The 15238-nt window shown below is 47.0% G+C and overlaps 2 protein-coding genes across 5 annotated transcripts in view; one reads left to right on the forward strand and one right to left on the reverse strand.

Moving 5' to 3' along the window:
* Positions 1 to 5609: 5609 nt before the first annotated feature.
* On the reverse strand, positions 5610 to 13676 carry SOCS4 (suppressor of cytokine signaling 4). Of its 3 annotated transcripts, XM_035329044.1 has the most exons (3): positions 13562 to 13676; positions 7864 to 7946; positions 5610 to 7424 (listed from the first exon to the last, which is right to left on the reverse strand). In XM_035329044.1, exon 3 carries the CDS (start codon positions 7324 to 7326, stop codon positions 6016 to 6018), a length of 1311 nt encoding a protein of 436 aa, XP_035184935.1. In that variant the 5' UTR covers positions 7327 to 7424; positions 7864 to 7946; positions 13562 to 13676; the 3' UTR covers positions 5610 to 6015. The 3 variants fall into 3 exon arrangements, with proteins under 3 accessions (XP_035184935.1, XP_035184936.1, XP_035184937.1); XM_035329045.1 differs by lacking the exon at positions 7864 to 7946 and having other exon boundaries at positions 13562 to 13672; XM_035329046.1 differs by lacking the exon at positions 7864 to 7946 and having other exon boundaries at positions 13520 to 13575.
* The window catches only part of WDHD1 (WD repeat and HMG-box DNA binding protein 1), a 31957-nt gene continuing 30371 nt past the window's right edge, over positions 13653 to 15238 (forward strand). Inside the window, exons 1-2 of one of the 2 annotated variants that reach the window (XM_035329031.1) lie at positions 13653 to 13794; positions 14230 to 14311. In XM_035329031.1, coding sequence (XP_035184922.1) covers positions 14235 to 14311 — 77 coding nt within the window. In that variant the 5' untranslated portion in view covers positions 13653 to 13794; positions 14230 to 14234. Of the gene's footprint in view, positions 13795 to 14222; positions 14312 to 15238 lie in introns of both variants that reach the window. The other variant, XM_035329032.1, reaches the window with a different exon arrangement.

Here is a 15238-nt window from a genome sequence, read left to right on the forward strand (position 1 = left end):
CAATTTTTTTTTTTAATTGGAAATCAAATTTGAGAAGACAACTTTCTAACCATAACAGCACCAAACAAGGACCCTTCCCGGGTGTTTTGTCCAAATGGAAACTTCATGTGACTACACATAAAGACCTGACCTAGAAATACCATCATGGAACTGCTCCAAAGGACAAAACCCGGCCTTTTCTTTAAAAACCAAACAGAACAAACCCCAAATAATACACTTCCACACAAGCGATGGCTTGTAGTCTACTCCAACTGGCATGCTTAGAGAAAAAGATTTGGCAATGAACCTGCTCATCTGCAACAAACTCAGGGGTGCTCTTAGCTAGTGGGTGAAAATGAGACTGTGATTATTTTTTCTCAAAGAATTAAAAAGAGAGAAAGGAAAATGAGATGGAACAGCTCCCAGAGAGCCAACAGGCCTCCTGCCCTGCGCTGGATTCAGGCCTTGCTGAAGCTGCTGCTTCCCAGCGATGGCTTCGTGCCGGTGCGTGGCAGCACCTAACGAGCCCAGGGTTTTTCCTGCTCCCTCACACACTGCTCAAGGGATTCTCCCCAGCAACAAAACCCCTCGAGCATCCACGCCAGGAAATCCTTGGGGCGCTTGCTCGCCCTCCCTAGACCTGCAGGGATCCCTGCAGGATGGTGCTCGTCACGGCCAGCCCGCGGGGAGGCCGGGCCAAGGACGCGTTTTGGTCAGATAATGCAGCACAGCTTCTCAGGGGGTTCTTGAAATGGATGTAGGCAGCAGGGAAATTACCGCGACTCGCCCCAGCCCCGTGCTATAGATTTTGTCTGCATAAATTATATATTTACATTCAAAACTCTATTATTCATAGAGTTGAGTAAACAGGTATTGATTTTTACACTGCAGCACAGACGAGTATTTCTAAGGGCGCGGGGGCTGCTCTCGCATTCTCGATAACCCTGACCTCATCCGTGCTTCCTGAGAGCAGGATTTAACGTGGACGATCAAGTTTACAAAATCAGCTAGCTGTCACTGCGCCGAAAGGAAATCAATGGGCTTTGCTTTCTGAATGGACAGCTTCTCCTCCCCCACTACGTCACGTGCGGCTCGTCCCACCACGGCAAAGCCACGTTTTAGATGCGGAAGCAGGCGGATGCCGGCGGAGAGCGAGGAAAAGGATGCACGAAACGATCTGAGCTTGTCAGATGCCATCGGCTCTCCCACCATCGGGGAAGAGGCAGAACCAGCGGCTGTGTGAATAAAGCACAAAGAGCAAGCTTCGGCGTATAAAAACCACGATCACACTGCAGAGCTCAGGCAAGCCAGCTGAGAAAGCTCCTACGATCAGAGCTTGTGCTGAGATTTCTCCACCGATTTCTCCACCAAATGTACGGTATTTCCACGCACATTCAGGGGTGGCAGAAGAAAAAAAATCCCTTAACTGCATTTTCCAGCACTACGTTATTTCAGAGGTTAACCGAAATCACTTACTTCATAGCTAACTTTGCTATAGGGAATCAATGTACAAGTCCCTTATTGGATTTTTATTACAGGTAAAATTGACAGAGAAAATCACTAGGATATACTTAAAAATGGGAAGGAAATGTACGTTTACAATAAAAAGGTCTCTGAAGGTCTCTTGTTTCATAGGAAGGAAGCTGTCTTTATATTACATGAACGATAAAAAATGATTAAAACTGAAGAGAGACAGGAAGCTGATAATTTGATTTATCATCTTAATGGCTATGATTCATGCATAAATAATATAATGGTTTATGTCTCTCTTGTAAAAGAAGTAGAGAAGAGCAATTTGTCTAATAAATGACTTCAAAAATTACAGCTGAGTCTTGTTTGCCACATTTGTTCTATTTAAAAAGAATGAGCAAGTATCTTATTTCTTATTACTTACTAGGACATTTGTTGTATTATTTATAAGAGTCAAAAACCTTAACTAAAAGCCACTCATCTCTGACCACAGTCTCCCATTAGCTTTAAATTCAGGAAAGAGAAAGGGATTGATCACTAGATCAATAAATCTAACCTTAGAGCTGACTAAAAGCTTCCTTTAACCTCCTTCCTACAGCATCCTTTTTCAAAATTAAAGCATCCCCCTTTTTAATTATTTAAGAGCACGTCAATTTTACAGTAAGGCCATGTATGACTGCATCATACAAGGATTTCTTTTTCACATCGGAAACACGCCCGCATCTTTAAAAGAGAAGCGTTTAAATTAAGATCATGCTTTTTTTTTTTTTTTTTTTTAAGCTCAATATGCTACTGAAGAAATACGTATCCTGTTCCGAATGTGCCCCAGATTTCACCGTGACGATTGCTGAGAACCGGGGATGAAGAAGGAATTTATGCTCCCGGTTACTGGACGGACCAACCACCCAAATCCATCAATGAGGCTGGCGGAGCGAGGTCGCTCTGCATTGATGGCATTGCGCCTACACAGCTGCACAAAGTCACTTCAGGCAAAAGCAAATGCCAGAGAACACGATTAACATAATGAACGGAACGAGTGTTTGTCTTTAACCTGTCCCGTAAAAAGAGCTCGTGTATGTCCTTGGCCCAGCGTGCCTCGAGAGCCTGATTTCCCTCCCCCTTATCAACATCACGCATCAAAATCAGATCCTGTTTCTTACCAGCTCACACTGATGCAACGCCGTGTTTCTGCAGAACCACAAGGACACGTAGCTGAGCCCTCCAAACAGAAACCACTTCAGGGCCACGATTCCTGACACAGAGCTGGCTGGGAGCCTCGAAACACGAGGACAGTGGCCAGGGCCACTTTGGGAGCGTGTCCTCGTCAGCCTCAAGCTCTTGTTTTTCTGTACTTCTCCACACCTCTCTTTGTTCCACATTTAATCTTTGCCCTGAAGAACCTGCCAACTTTATCTCGCAAGAACCTGGGATGAGAAGATGGCAGTTCTTACTCTGTTTCTGAGGCTCTCAGAGAAAAGTCTAGAGGGCTTCAACACTGAATTTCAAGACTTGGTCGTTCTTGGAACATACTTCAGAGAGCTAATGCCAGGCATTATAACCCATTATTCGAGTGATCAGCCCCAGTAAGACTGTTAGTAGTACCTTAGGATGACAAATCTTTGTGTATCATGAAGCCAGTTATTTTCTACAAGGCTTATTCAAAAATAAAAAGTATGTGGATTTAAGCAAAATAGATCTTGAGTTCTCATGCTTCATAAAAACCTGGGTACTTTGGGAGATGTCTCTCTCACAGGCTGCACAAATACGCACAGTTCAGGCTGTCAGATACTGAGGTCGCACAGGTATGGCTTGGACAAACAAACAGGAGAAATGTAGGGTGAATTTCCACCAAAGCCCATTCAGGGGTATTTTCTACATATGATTTCTCGAAATAGATACAATTCACTGGCCTGTGGTCAACAGGCACTATTTTTACGTGCAGCACCTCCACTCCCCAACCACTACATTATACAGGTCTCCTAAAATTGGAGTGCTCGAGACGGTTTTGGGGTAAGCTTTGCATCAGCAGCACTCGCCTGCTGAAGCAATGTAGGCTATGTATGGAACGACACCAAAATCACAGCCAGTTGTAGACCTGTAACCCAAAAAAGGTTCTTTCATTTTGAGGGGACAAAATCTCTGCTGGCTTTGAAAGAGACGGTGGCCTTTGCTAAGTTTCAAAACAGGTAAGACTTGGTGGAAATCTCGATTTTGTGGACTTGCGATAAATGTAACAATGGTAATTTCCATCTAAAATTGAGCTTTTTGCCCTGATAGTTTTAGGAAGTTTTAATCAAGCAGCCTGCATCTATGAAGTTAGATTTCAAACCAATTGTTCTGTATCACAGCAGCATTTTGTATTGACGTGCACAGCGTAAAAAAAAAAAAGGCAGAACAAAGATGATCCCTGCTCTTCATTCACTTCGTACGTGGAAAATAGCAGCGGTAGATAAAGAAGAAATAGATTTACTAATCCGAAGCTGTTCTCGACACAACCCAGCTTATGCAAAAAGTAATACCGGTTGAATGGAAGCAGCACAAGGGAAACACTACCAAAAGAAAAGGGTAATTTTTTGGACATCAGTCATACAATCATCATTTGCATACGGAGGAGGAAGGATCTCAGCTGGTATAAACTGTTATAAGTGCATCAATAAAGCCACGCTGATTTATAGCAGCTGAGAGTCTGTCCTGCAGCGTATTCATCCGTGTGCGATGCGATAGATTGATGTGTTTGCATTTTCTCCCTCGAGACTTTGGTTCGAAACCTATTTAAAACACAGTGAAAACAAACTGGCTGGTCTCTAAGCAGATGTCCCTGGAAATGTGCTTACATCACAGCGACAGCAGATCAGGGGAAAGGCTATTCTCGCTCAGGGGCGAGCAGGACTGCATGGCAAACTTCCTTGGTAGCACCCAAGTTCCAGGATGGATTGGATTCACAAATCCGCAGGGTGCTGTACAAGGTGAAATGAAGATATTTGAGGAGAAATGCTGCTTATGCTGCTGTAGCACTTAATCTGCGATCCGGGAGGGAGACTGCACGGCATGCTCCCGCTCTTCGCCTGCACACGTATGTAACCTCACGTACCTGGGTAATTGAGATTTTTTGATAAGATCTCCGGCACGCATGCATAAAATCAGACATCTGTAATTCTGCCTGCTTTGGGTCTCAGTTCCAAACGCTCCCTGCGATCAAGGGGGAAGAAAACAGTACGGCTGCTGTCGCTGCGGTTAGGTGATCTGCGAGCACGTGCAAGTGAAGACACCAGAACCACAGGTTGCTCCTCGTGGAGCCACGTGCCCGAGGCCAACCTGGAAAATGCTCTGGTTTCTTGCCTGGACCTAGAGCCCCTGAGTCTCCTTGGGATCCTACCAATAATTCAGCAGCAGATCTGACCATCCATGCAACGTAAGTAATGCTTTTAGGAGCATTATCGTGGTTTTCCCATATATGGGATTTGGCAGCGGGCCATTTGGCCAAACGCTACAGGTTGCAAGAAAAATGTGCACACTTTTTTTTTTTCATCTATACTTAACCACTAAAAAACCCCTCCCACTAACAACGTGAGAAAGCTATTCGTCACCTCAGGATCAAACAAGTAGGATCAGACAGTTTAATATGCATAAATTGTACAAGATAAAGGAAATACCTGCCTTCCCACCCCACGCTTTATTAACTCAGAACAGCAGCCCCTATAGTGAAAACAGGCTATTTCCCATAATGAAACAGTAACAGAGAAGCAGTTGCCAAGTCCAAGCCCCATCTATCACACGTGACTGCATCATTACCCCTTCCAGACACCAAACAAACCCCAGTTTCTGAGCAGTTTGCTTTTTACTGCTGTTACAGAAATGAAAAGCCGCCCCAGAACCCCACTGCTGATGAGTATGAGCCTTCCTCCTTTGCAAGCAAAATCCTTTCCCGACCAGTCTGTACTTGTTTGTTCCTGTGCTGAGCGTTGTCCTTAGCTTGAATTGTTTTTCCCCTCCCTGGCGTTTAGTCCCCTGATGTATTTATAGAAAGATCGTATCCTCTTTCAAACTTCATTTTGCTAGGAATAGTAATGTTAGAAATAGACCGATGGGTTTACTACGTTAAATATGGGCGCGCGCACACACAGAGGCTGGAGCACTCGCTTTAAAAGAAATGCAGAAAATAGAGATGAGTCAATCTTTAGTTAATGTGCATTGTTTCAAACATGTCAGCAACAGATGCAAATTACAATATAAAAGACAGATCGAGTTCAAAACTGATTTTTAAGGTTTTTAGATCTAAAGACTAGCCATCTAGAGAAATACCAGAAAGCCTACCTGAAATTCCATAAAACTCTAGTTGGGGAACAGTACCGAAAGCCCACAACGAATACCATTTCTAAAAAGACTTGGGAAGACTCAAAGTACGTCCGGATAAAAAAGCCATAGACAGAGGCTAGTTTGGGTTGTAAATCATCTGCAGAAGAAGGGAAAAAAAGTCAAACTGACATTAAGAAACTTAAAAGGAGGAAAGACTGAACACAAATTTATCTGTTTAGAGACAATTTCATTCTTCCATAAAAATATTTTCTAGCTTTGCTGCTCTGGTACATCAATCCTGAGTACTCTAACCTTTGATTTGTAATGGTATTCCTTCAAATACAGCTTCACTGACGGAGGAATAGGAAGTGCATCGATGCCATCGTAAGTGGTACAGTTGCAAATAACTGTTCTACATATATGTTGGAGAGAAAAAGGAAAGGTCCTGTTTAACGGAGTGGATAAAAGGGGTTCAAAGAACATACAGGAGCTCGGATCTTTATAGTGCTCGAGGAGTCCCGTGATGTCTGGGGAGTGGAAGACACACGGATCGTGGGCATCGAAGCTGAAGTTGTGATTCCACTGCTCTATGCGCGCGTGGAGGGAACGGCTGTAGCGCCTGAAGCTCACAGAAAACAAATAGTCTTCTTGGGCGGAATCTCGTAACAGAAACGTTCCCTCCGGCTTTCCTTCCAGCAGCGCTTCGGCGGCGTATTTATCCATGACTCCCCAGTAGCAGGGGTTGTTGTTGATCTGAAGGAGGTCTGGGACCAGGCAGTGGACGTAATCGATCTGCGTGTGGTATTTCGGAGGTGTTTCCATCCGCAGCAGCTCATCGTCGGTTTCCCATTTGGGCTTGTTTCTTTTCCTCGAGCTCGTGCATAGCGTAATAACTTCGTCGTCGGAGTCCATATCGCTCTCCTCTTTACTGCTCCGTACCACCTTACCCAGCACCAGCTCAGACCTCGAGTCCCCCCTGGAGGAAATGCCATCGGTAAGGTCACAGGACTGGGAGGGAGAGTCTGTTCCCCCGTTGGCTACCTCGTCGTCTCGCAGGTGATCCTCCTTCTCCTCATTCTGGGATAAGTCAGCGATTATCCAGTCTTCCGCCTTTTGGCTGATGGGGGCTGTATGCCTTTTAATCAGGTGCCACCGAAAAGCAAGCTCTGAGCGCGGAGGAAAAGGACACTTGTCTAGCATTAATTCGCTGATATGAATTTTCCTTTTCGACTGAAGTCCTGAGGCGTGCCGACTGCTACAGTTCTTTATGGGAAAGCACTGACCCACGGCATCTTGCAACTTCTGTTTGAGAGAGCGGCCTAAAAACCTGTGACCACATGAACGATCGAGATCCAGCTCGATGGAGGAGCAGCTGTATTTCCTCTCTTGGCTCTTTAAATTAGACCCCGATCTTCCTACAGCGCTTGCAGTTTCAGCATCAGAACAGTGCTCGCTCTTTTTGGACCAGGAGAGCTTCTTTCCGCTCCAGACGTAACCATCCTTTCTGTCCGCGCTTCTGCTCCGGTTGCTTTTGGGTCTCACATCTGCGTTTTTAACATTACTGTCCTTATTGTCTGCCATTTTGAGAGCTTTGCTCCACGAGTTTCCAGGAAACGCGCTGTTTTCCTCGTAGGGTTTTTCGCACAAGGAGGCTTCTTTGAAGCACCTTCTGGAAGTACCTGAGCAAAGAGAGAAGACAGGGAGGTTAGCAGCTTCGCATGCACACAAGACCAAAGCCAGCGTACACACGCCAACAGGAACCATTAATTGCTAGCCACCTATAATAATCATCAAGCTGAATTCTTGAGAGCACTTCACAAACGCTGCCCTGATCCCAGACAAGGCTCTCTTAACCCTTTCCTATGAGAAGCATCCTCCAGAACAAACCCGCTGGTCCGTTTTTAGAGTACCCATTCTGACTACGAAGCAGAGCAGAAAGTTTTAGGCGTCGGCAATCCTCCTTTGCTAGGGTCCGTTTCAAAACGAAGCATTTCACGTGGCAGGTGGCACTGCTTCGGCTGTTTATTGAGCAAGTTCTGCATCTCTCCCCAATAACCTTTCAAGAAGGAACAAGCCAGAGCAGAAACAAGTAGGTCAGAGTACAAAGAGCTACTGTACCTAGACGATACGCCTGTTTGCTGCTAATCCACAGGGTGGGATGCCAGAGATCTTATTCTTAACTGACACTTTTGGGTCACTTTCTGGGTAAAAAAAAAAAATAAACGGTATCAGTCACAGATCCTGTCAATTTCTGAAAGCTGTTTTCCTTTGCCTTTTAAAACGGAGCTAGAAAATACTGAGCCCCTCAGGGATTGAAATATCTGGGGCTTTACATACTGAAAAGGATTAAAACAAATCCAGGCCCTTACTAAAAGCAATTTTAAAAGGCCATGAAAGATGGAACTGCTTATTACTCATTAGAGAAGAAAGTTTACATTATTAAAATCAGCGCTGCTCTGAGACCTACGGTTGCTGATTTAGTTCTCTTTTGTTTCCAAAAGCGTATTGAATTCTCAGACAGATAAGAGATTTCCTTTTGAATGTTGCGCTTTGAAAAAAAGAATAAAAAAATTCCTCTTTTGATTACTCGGTTGAAAGTAGAGCAGGGATTTTTTTCCAGGTACACAGAGAGCAACATGCTCTGCGTGCTGCGCTCTCCCAGGGCATGGCAGAAATGCTTTCCATCACGTCCCATCAGACTTTTTGCACCAAAACTAGACACAGCTCCTGCCTTCTACCGGTCTGTGGTGGTGGTTTGGTTTTTTTTTTGAACTAATTGACATGGTAAATACTAAGCAGGAAAAGCAAAGGGCATCCACTTCCTCTCTCCATTCAATCCATTCTCATCATTAGGATTAGGCAGCATGACACAATCTCCCTGCAGTCCCCGAGGGGCCGAGCAGGCTGAGGTCTAGCCTCTGCTTTCAGGAAAAGAATAAGGCTGCCGTGCCAAGGGCTTACATGCGATGTGTGGACCAAATGCATCCCAGATGTAACTTTCACCAAGGAATTTTTGACGTTGCATTCATTATTGGCAAGCCACAAAGCTGAGGGGGGGAAGGGAAAGGGAGGGAAAGGTGAAGAAAAGAAGAGATGAAAACATTTGGAATGAGGATAAGAGAGGTAAAACATTGCAAATGTGTGGAAAAAAACTAGCGTTAGAGCCATGGAGATGAGCAATACCTCACCGGAACCAAGTGGAGTCAGAGAACAGGGTCCATGCTTCAGCAATTACAAATCATCAAATATTAAAGACTGTTTTCTTCTCCCAAGATCTTGCACACAACTTTTTGGTGAAAACACTGCAGATGCAACACTGACAGGAGAAAGGCAGCATTTGAGACCCAAACCTCCTTTATGTAGAGTGGGGTTCAGTGACTGCTTTGTAACATTTACATTTTTTCATCCAGAAGCTTAGAACTGCTTCTGGAGCACTGAATTTTCTCCACCATGATTAAAAAAAAAAACAAAAAACCCCGACAACCCCCATCTCATTCACCCTGGCGATAATCTGAAATAACTGCCGACAACAAAATTGTAGACTGGGCCCGTGGCAAATTACATTAGCTATGTATATGGCATTTTTAATTGGAAGGAGAGATAGCATTTAGGGTGCAAAGTCAAGTACTTAAAAATTAGGGTATGACTGTAATTGCCTTTGAAACCTTCCATTATCTCATTCTGCACATCCAGCCCTTATAAGGAGTTAAGAATAAGCAGAATACAGGCTTTTAATTAAAAACTGCAAAACGTGCAAAACCCCAAAGTGCTGAGAAGGCCTGGTATCCCCCAGCGTGACAGCACAGCCTTGCCACTGAAAGAATTTCAGTGCTTGGTGTCGTTTCTATCTGGGTTGCTGTTGTGTTTAGCGGTGTTCCCTTCCCTGTCTTTCTTCCATTAGCGGTATCTGAGCCCTGAAACTCCAAGCAGCGCGGTAGCACATGATGTTTTAAGACATGCCCCATTAGCCAGCGGCACAGAAAGCTGCTCCCGGGGCTTTGGAGGCTGCTGGGAGCGAGGCGCCAATCCTGCCACGTCACGGGAGTAATTGCTCGGCCGGCGCAGCGCTATGCCCGTGGAAAGAGCGCGGGGCAAATGAAGAAAAAGGGATGTCGTCCTACAAAAGGCAGGTCCGAACCTGAAACTGTGAAGGAAGAGCAAAGTGATCAGTGTGTAATGTGGGAGGCAAAGCTGTGGTTCCCAGCTCTGCCGCAAGCTGCATCCTGAAGCACCCACCACCCACAAGGAAAGGCTGCCCAAATCCCAGTGTCCTGTGATCCAGCGAGGGGTCATCCCTTCAGGCTTTCCCTAATCCATGATCCAGAGCCCTGCCTGTAGCACGGGGACCAAAATTAATTTGGGTAGAAGGACACAAAGGACAGCGAGGCATTCACTGGGGCTGTATCACCACTGCACGCTACCTACCTAAACCAACCTTCCCTTGTGCTGCAAACCCGCAAGGAAAATACGGCGTCCCTACATCCATTAGTGGCTGAATGCAACTCAAAGAGCAAGAGAGGAAAGGGAGAATAAAACCCAGGGAACACAGAGTGTGCTTTTCCCCACAGGCAGCGCTAAATGGAGAAGTCGTGCACCGCACAGCTTACGTACGTCAGTTCTGAGATCTTTCCTCCTGCAAAGAAGTGAAGAGACAGGTGCTGGTAGGTAATGACACAGATACGATTAGTCCTCTGCCTACAAAAGCTTTCTTCTAAGCGGGGACACCTCAGGCATCTCAGCAGCAGACGGATTTGGCAAAAACCTTACGCTCGAAACTCTCAACAAATGGCAGAGCGAAAGCAGCGTGCGGGGATAAACAGGGTTCACATCAGGCCACAGGATCCGGCTTGCAGTTCAAGGTTATCCAGCACTGCCACAGCTTACAGTCCCCGAGGACAGGCAGCGAGCGGGGTGGTTTCTGTTGTTGTTTTCACCACGGGCACAGCTCCTGAGCACGAAATGCCTCTTCGCTCCGTCCGCAGCGGGCTTCAGAGGGGGATGGGGCAGCCGCCTGCACCCAATGCTTTTTCCTTCCAGCGCCCATGCCTGGACGCTCAAACTTCAAGCCTAACTATAAGCAGTACCTGGCAGCTGTTCTGAGGCAATAAAAATATTACCTCCTAGCCAGAGGTAAAATGCCACCACCAACTGCGATAAGGCTCACCATGTCTGCTTAAATCAGCTGCAAAACACCCAGGAACTCCGAGAGCAGAATCAGAACCACCCATGTTTTTTGACTACCCCCCCCCCCCCCCAATAAATCCTGAATTGCTTTAACTAGGTATTTGTGCTCAGCCTCTAGCACAGAGCCCCCAGGTCCTTTCTGTCAAGCTGCTTCGGTTTCTGTATAAAGAAGAAACAGAACAGCACAATGCCCCCAGGCACTGGGTGAAATGGACGCCCAGGGCTTCCAGCCCAGCCTCCTGCTGGAAGCCTTCCACGTCCTGCAAGCCTCCAAGGATGGAGGTCCCACCAGCTCTGGGGGCAACCCGCTGCACGGCCCTCCTGCTGAAGAAAGCTCTCCACAAGTTTTCTGTTCAAGCACACAAAAGCCAAAATGTCACCGTAGCAAGCCTCTTGTTTAACAAGAGGAGATTCACACACAGGTCTTCTAGACCTGATGAAACCCCAAGAGGGAAGAATTAAGTTGTAATAAATTGGAGCACCCGTCCTTTTTCCTTTCAACTTACGTAGAAGTCATTAAAAAAAATTCTCACCGGTCACATGCTGTTTTCATTACTTTCGCCCAATTAGATTTTGGCTACAAGATCCCATTTTAAAACCTGACCTTCCACTGAAGCCAGGCTGTTATTGACTTATTTTGGAAAAAAGCCCGACCTGTTAAGGATAACGCTGAGGTTCCATTCCCCTGTCCTAACTTAAAAATGATAATCTGAAAAGATAGAAACGACAGCCTGCAGTACTTCTTACCTGGAAACAGACTTGATTCCTACAGGGTCTGCATATCCCCAGAGCTCCAGGAGGAGAAGGGCAGGCAGCGATGCCCAGTTTACCCCAAATTAAGCCCTCTTATTCTCTCCTGGGATGTGGAAGAGGTTTGGAGGCAGGTGCCGAGGACCTCTCGTACCTCCCGCTGGAGCAGCGCCCTGTTTGCAGGCGGCAGGAGCAGCGCGCTCGGCAGAGCGCAGCCGCCTCTCGAGCACTAAATCAGTAACAGCTTCACGGCCCGTGACCGACACTTCGCGCTCCACCCAGAAACCCAGGAGGCGAGCCCGGCAGCTCCCGGCTCCCGCCCTGCTGCTGCCCTCTCAACCGGCTGCACCTCTTCACCAAGCTGAAGCTTTCATTTCCGACCGGATTTGAAGAATAACCTTGCACTCGATGCCTTGCCACTTCCAACGGGACCGAGCAACGGTGCCTGCGCTCTCTTGGTAGCACCTCCGGAGGATGCATTTAGGCGTTACGCTATGCTTGGACTTGTAACAGCTTTTACATTGTAAAATATTCCAGGTGCAGTTCGCACGAGACTTTCTGCCAACTAAAATAAATAATTAACAACATAATAATACAGTTGGCGTGCATTCGTCTCAGCCCCAGAAGCTTGCAGGAAGGCTGCTGTAAGAATAGCTCGCTCTTCCCACTCATCTGATAAGCGGTTCAGCTCGAATCACTGTGCTAGAACACATTATCCTCACCAGAAATCACGATTTACTGAAATATGTCAGGATACACCCATGGAAAACATGTCTCCACACAGCTTCCACAAGGCTTAATAATAATGAAATCTGGGCATATTCATTAAAAAAAAAAAAAAGAGCCTGCCTACTGTCTTACTCATTCATGAAAGTACCAACAATGTGAGTGGTATCAAGAGCCCGAGCACATTTCCAACATAAATAAATCACTCTGCTCACCCCGACCACTGATAGATCCGCTCCAGAGTAAAACTGAAGATAAAAGGTTTTTGCCTGGAAGCAAATTTTCTTAGAAGCTGCAATAAATTGGGCCAGAGCATTAAAGTTGCATTAAGGAAAAATAGAGAACATTTTTTTTTTTCCTTACTTCGGGTATGCCGAGCTGTAATGTTTTGTCCTCTAAGAAACAATAATAAAAAAAAAGATGCCTGGCTTCTATTTCCCAGCCTCGAAAAGCTTAATGACATGCCTCGCTACCCACTTCACCGCAACTGCATTTGGCACGAGCAGTCGCGGCAGCTGTTGATAGGGAATAATGCCCTAATTCCGGGGAGGATCTCCAGGCGGGTTTGGTCCTGCAGCCTTCGTGGGGTGCGCTCCCCGCAGGGAGCACCCCGCTGACATTTCGTTTTCGTAGGACTTTGCCTTGACGGAGGGCTTGGTGGATTCCTACGGCTCCTGAAGGATTTATTATGGACACGCACACGGCTCGGATGGAGAAGCGACGGGTACCCGGCACACCGATTTCCCTCAGGAAAACTGAATTATTGGCGCACTGGAAAGGATAAAGCCGGTTTTTTGGATGGCAGGAGGGTCACGCTTCCACCACCCCGCGTTTAACTGCCACCCCACCTCAGCCAGCCGGGCTTCGTTTTGGGGCCAAAATGCCCTTTTTTAGGGGTGGGAGGCAGCCGGGTGCGGTGGGATGAGGCCACCGGGGCTGCTCAAGCGGAGGCCTGGGGGGTCGGAGGAGTAGGAGAAGAAGGAGGAGGAGGTGGATGAGGAGAAGATGAGGAGGAGGAGAGGAGGAAGGCCGCTGGTGCCGGTTCCCTCACGCCCGACCTCGCCGCGTCCCCGCAGGCAGCAGCCGGGCCCTGCCCGCCCCTCACGGCTCTCACCTGCGGCCACCGGCCTTGCCCTGCCCGGTGCTCGCCCCTCACCCGGCTCCGTTCCGCCTCCTTCACCCGCCGGAGCCCAGCAGCCGCCTCCTCCGAGCGGCCCCAGCCTCGCCCGCCGCCGCCATCCTGCGTGTGGCGGCCGGGCCGGGCCGGCCCCCGCTGCGCCCAGCTCCGCCCCGGGCCTGACGGGCTCCGGGTCGGCCCCCGGGGCGGGCACCGAGAGCCCAGCGCGGGAAGGCTCCAACAGGGCGGCCGGGGCCCGCTGTGGTGAGCGGGTAGGCCGTGGGGGACACGGGGGAAACGCGGCCCCCAGCCTTCCCCTAGCCTTCCCCTAGCCTTCCCCTAGCCTTCCCCTAGCCTTCCCCTCACCCCCATGGGGCTCTCCGCGGCCCCTTCCCGCCGAGGTTTCGGGGTTCAGGCCCCGCGTACCCGTCCCCTCCGGTCCCCCGCGTTTAATTTTCCCCCCTTTTTCTTCCTTGGCTCGTTCTTGACCGAAACCTTCGGATCTGGGGGCGTTTAGGAGCAGTGGGGTCTGATCCGCTTAGGCCCTGTGGGAGGTTGGTGGCTGGGCTCTGCGTGGTTCCAGCTCCTGTTGGGGGGGGGTGGGACTGCCATCACCTCTAACCTTGCCCTGGCATCTGGATCTCTTTCTGATTCTTATTTATTTATTTATTTTAATTATTTCTCCCCTTTTTCTCCTCAGGTGAGAGCAAAGATGCCTTCTGCCCAGAAACCCATGCGCTATGGCCACACGGAGGGCCACACGGATGTTTGCTTCGATGACACCGGGAGGTAACTAACCTAACTCCTGGAGAGCAGGATAAAATCTAATCCGGGGGGGTGGATTATCTTGTTTCTGTCTGCTGCTTCATCAGGAGTATCTGTACCAGCTGCTGGTGGTTATGATACTGCACAGATGGATTTATGGCCTGGCATGGTCTGGCAAACCCTTTATTTGCCTTTGTTGACAACAAACTGTAAGACATGTCTTTGATGCCGTGAATTTTGAAGCAATAGACATAAGCTATATGTAAGACTTATATATTTTTTACATTATATACATACACACGTGTATGTTGGAGAAAATATGTTTATGTATCTAATAAGAAACTAAAACTATAGCAGAAGAAATCCACTACTGGCTTGCTATTCTTACATACTTACACTAGTTCTTGCCTGCAGAAATAAAAACTGAATGTTTGTTTTTACCTGTTTTTTGATTAAAAATAAAAGGTAAGCCAGAATACAAGCCATAACAAATGAATTTACAGTCTAAATCTTATAACGTCCATTTAAACCATAATCAATATATCTTATCCCTTTCTTTAGGTAATTAGTCTGTAGAGTTAGTCTGATAACAACCCCCCCCCTCCAACCACAAAAAGTCTTGTTTGCATAAAGTTAAGATTTAGGTATCTTCCATCAAAATGCAGATATATATATATATATATAAAATAATAAAAAAAAACACACACACAAAATACCACAACAAAATAAAATAGACATCTCTGCTGTCTGGTCCAGAATTGCTGAACCCTCCTATGTCAATATTTTGAATATCAACACAGTGTTGCTTGCAAAGTACAGACCTTATAGAACAGCGCCAGGAGAGTAACATCACAGTTTCTCTACTGACTTTGTAATACTTTAATTAGATTTTTTGGGGCCTGCATATGGGAAGAAGAAAGAATGTAAAGCTTGATTATAGATTCACAAAGT

The sequence above is a fragment of the Oxyura jamaicensis genome, chromosome 5, assembly GCF_011077185.1.
Source record: "Oxyura jamaicensis isolate SHBP4307 breed ruddy duck chromosome 5, BPBGC_Ojam_1.0, whole genome shotgun sequence".
NCBI lineage: Eukaryota > Metazoa > Chordata > Aves > Anseriformes > Anatidae > Oxyura > Oxyura jamaicensis.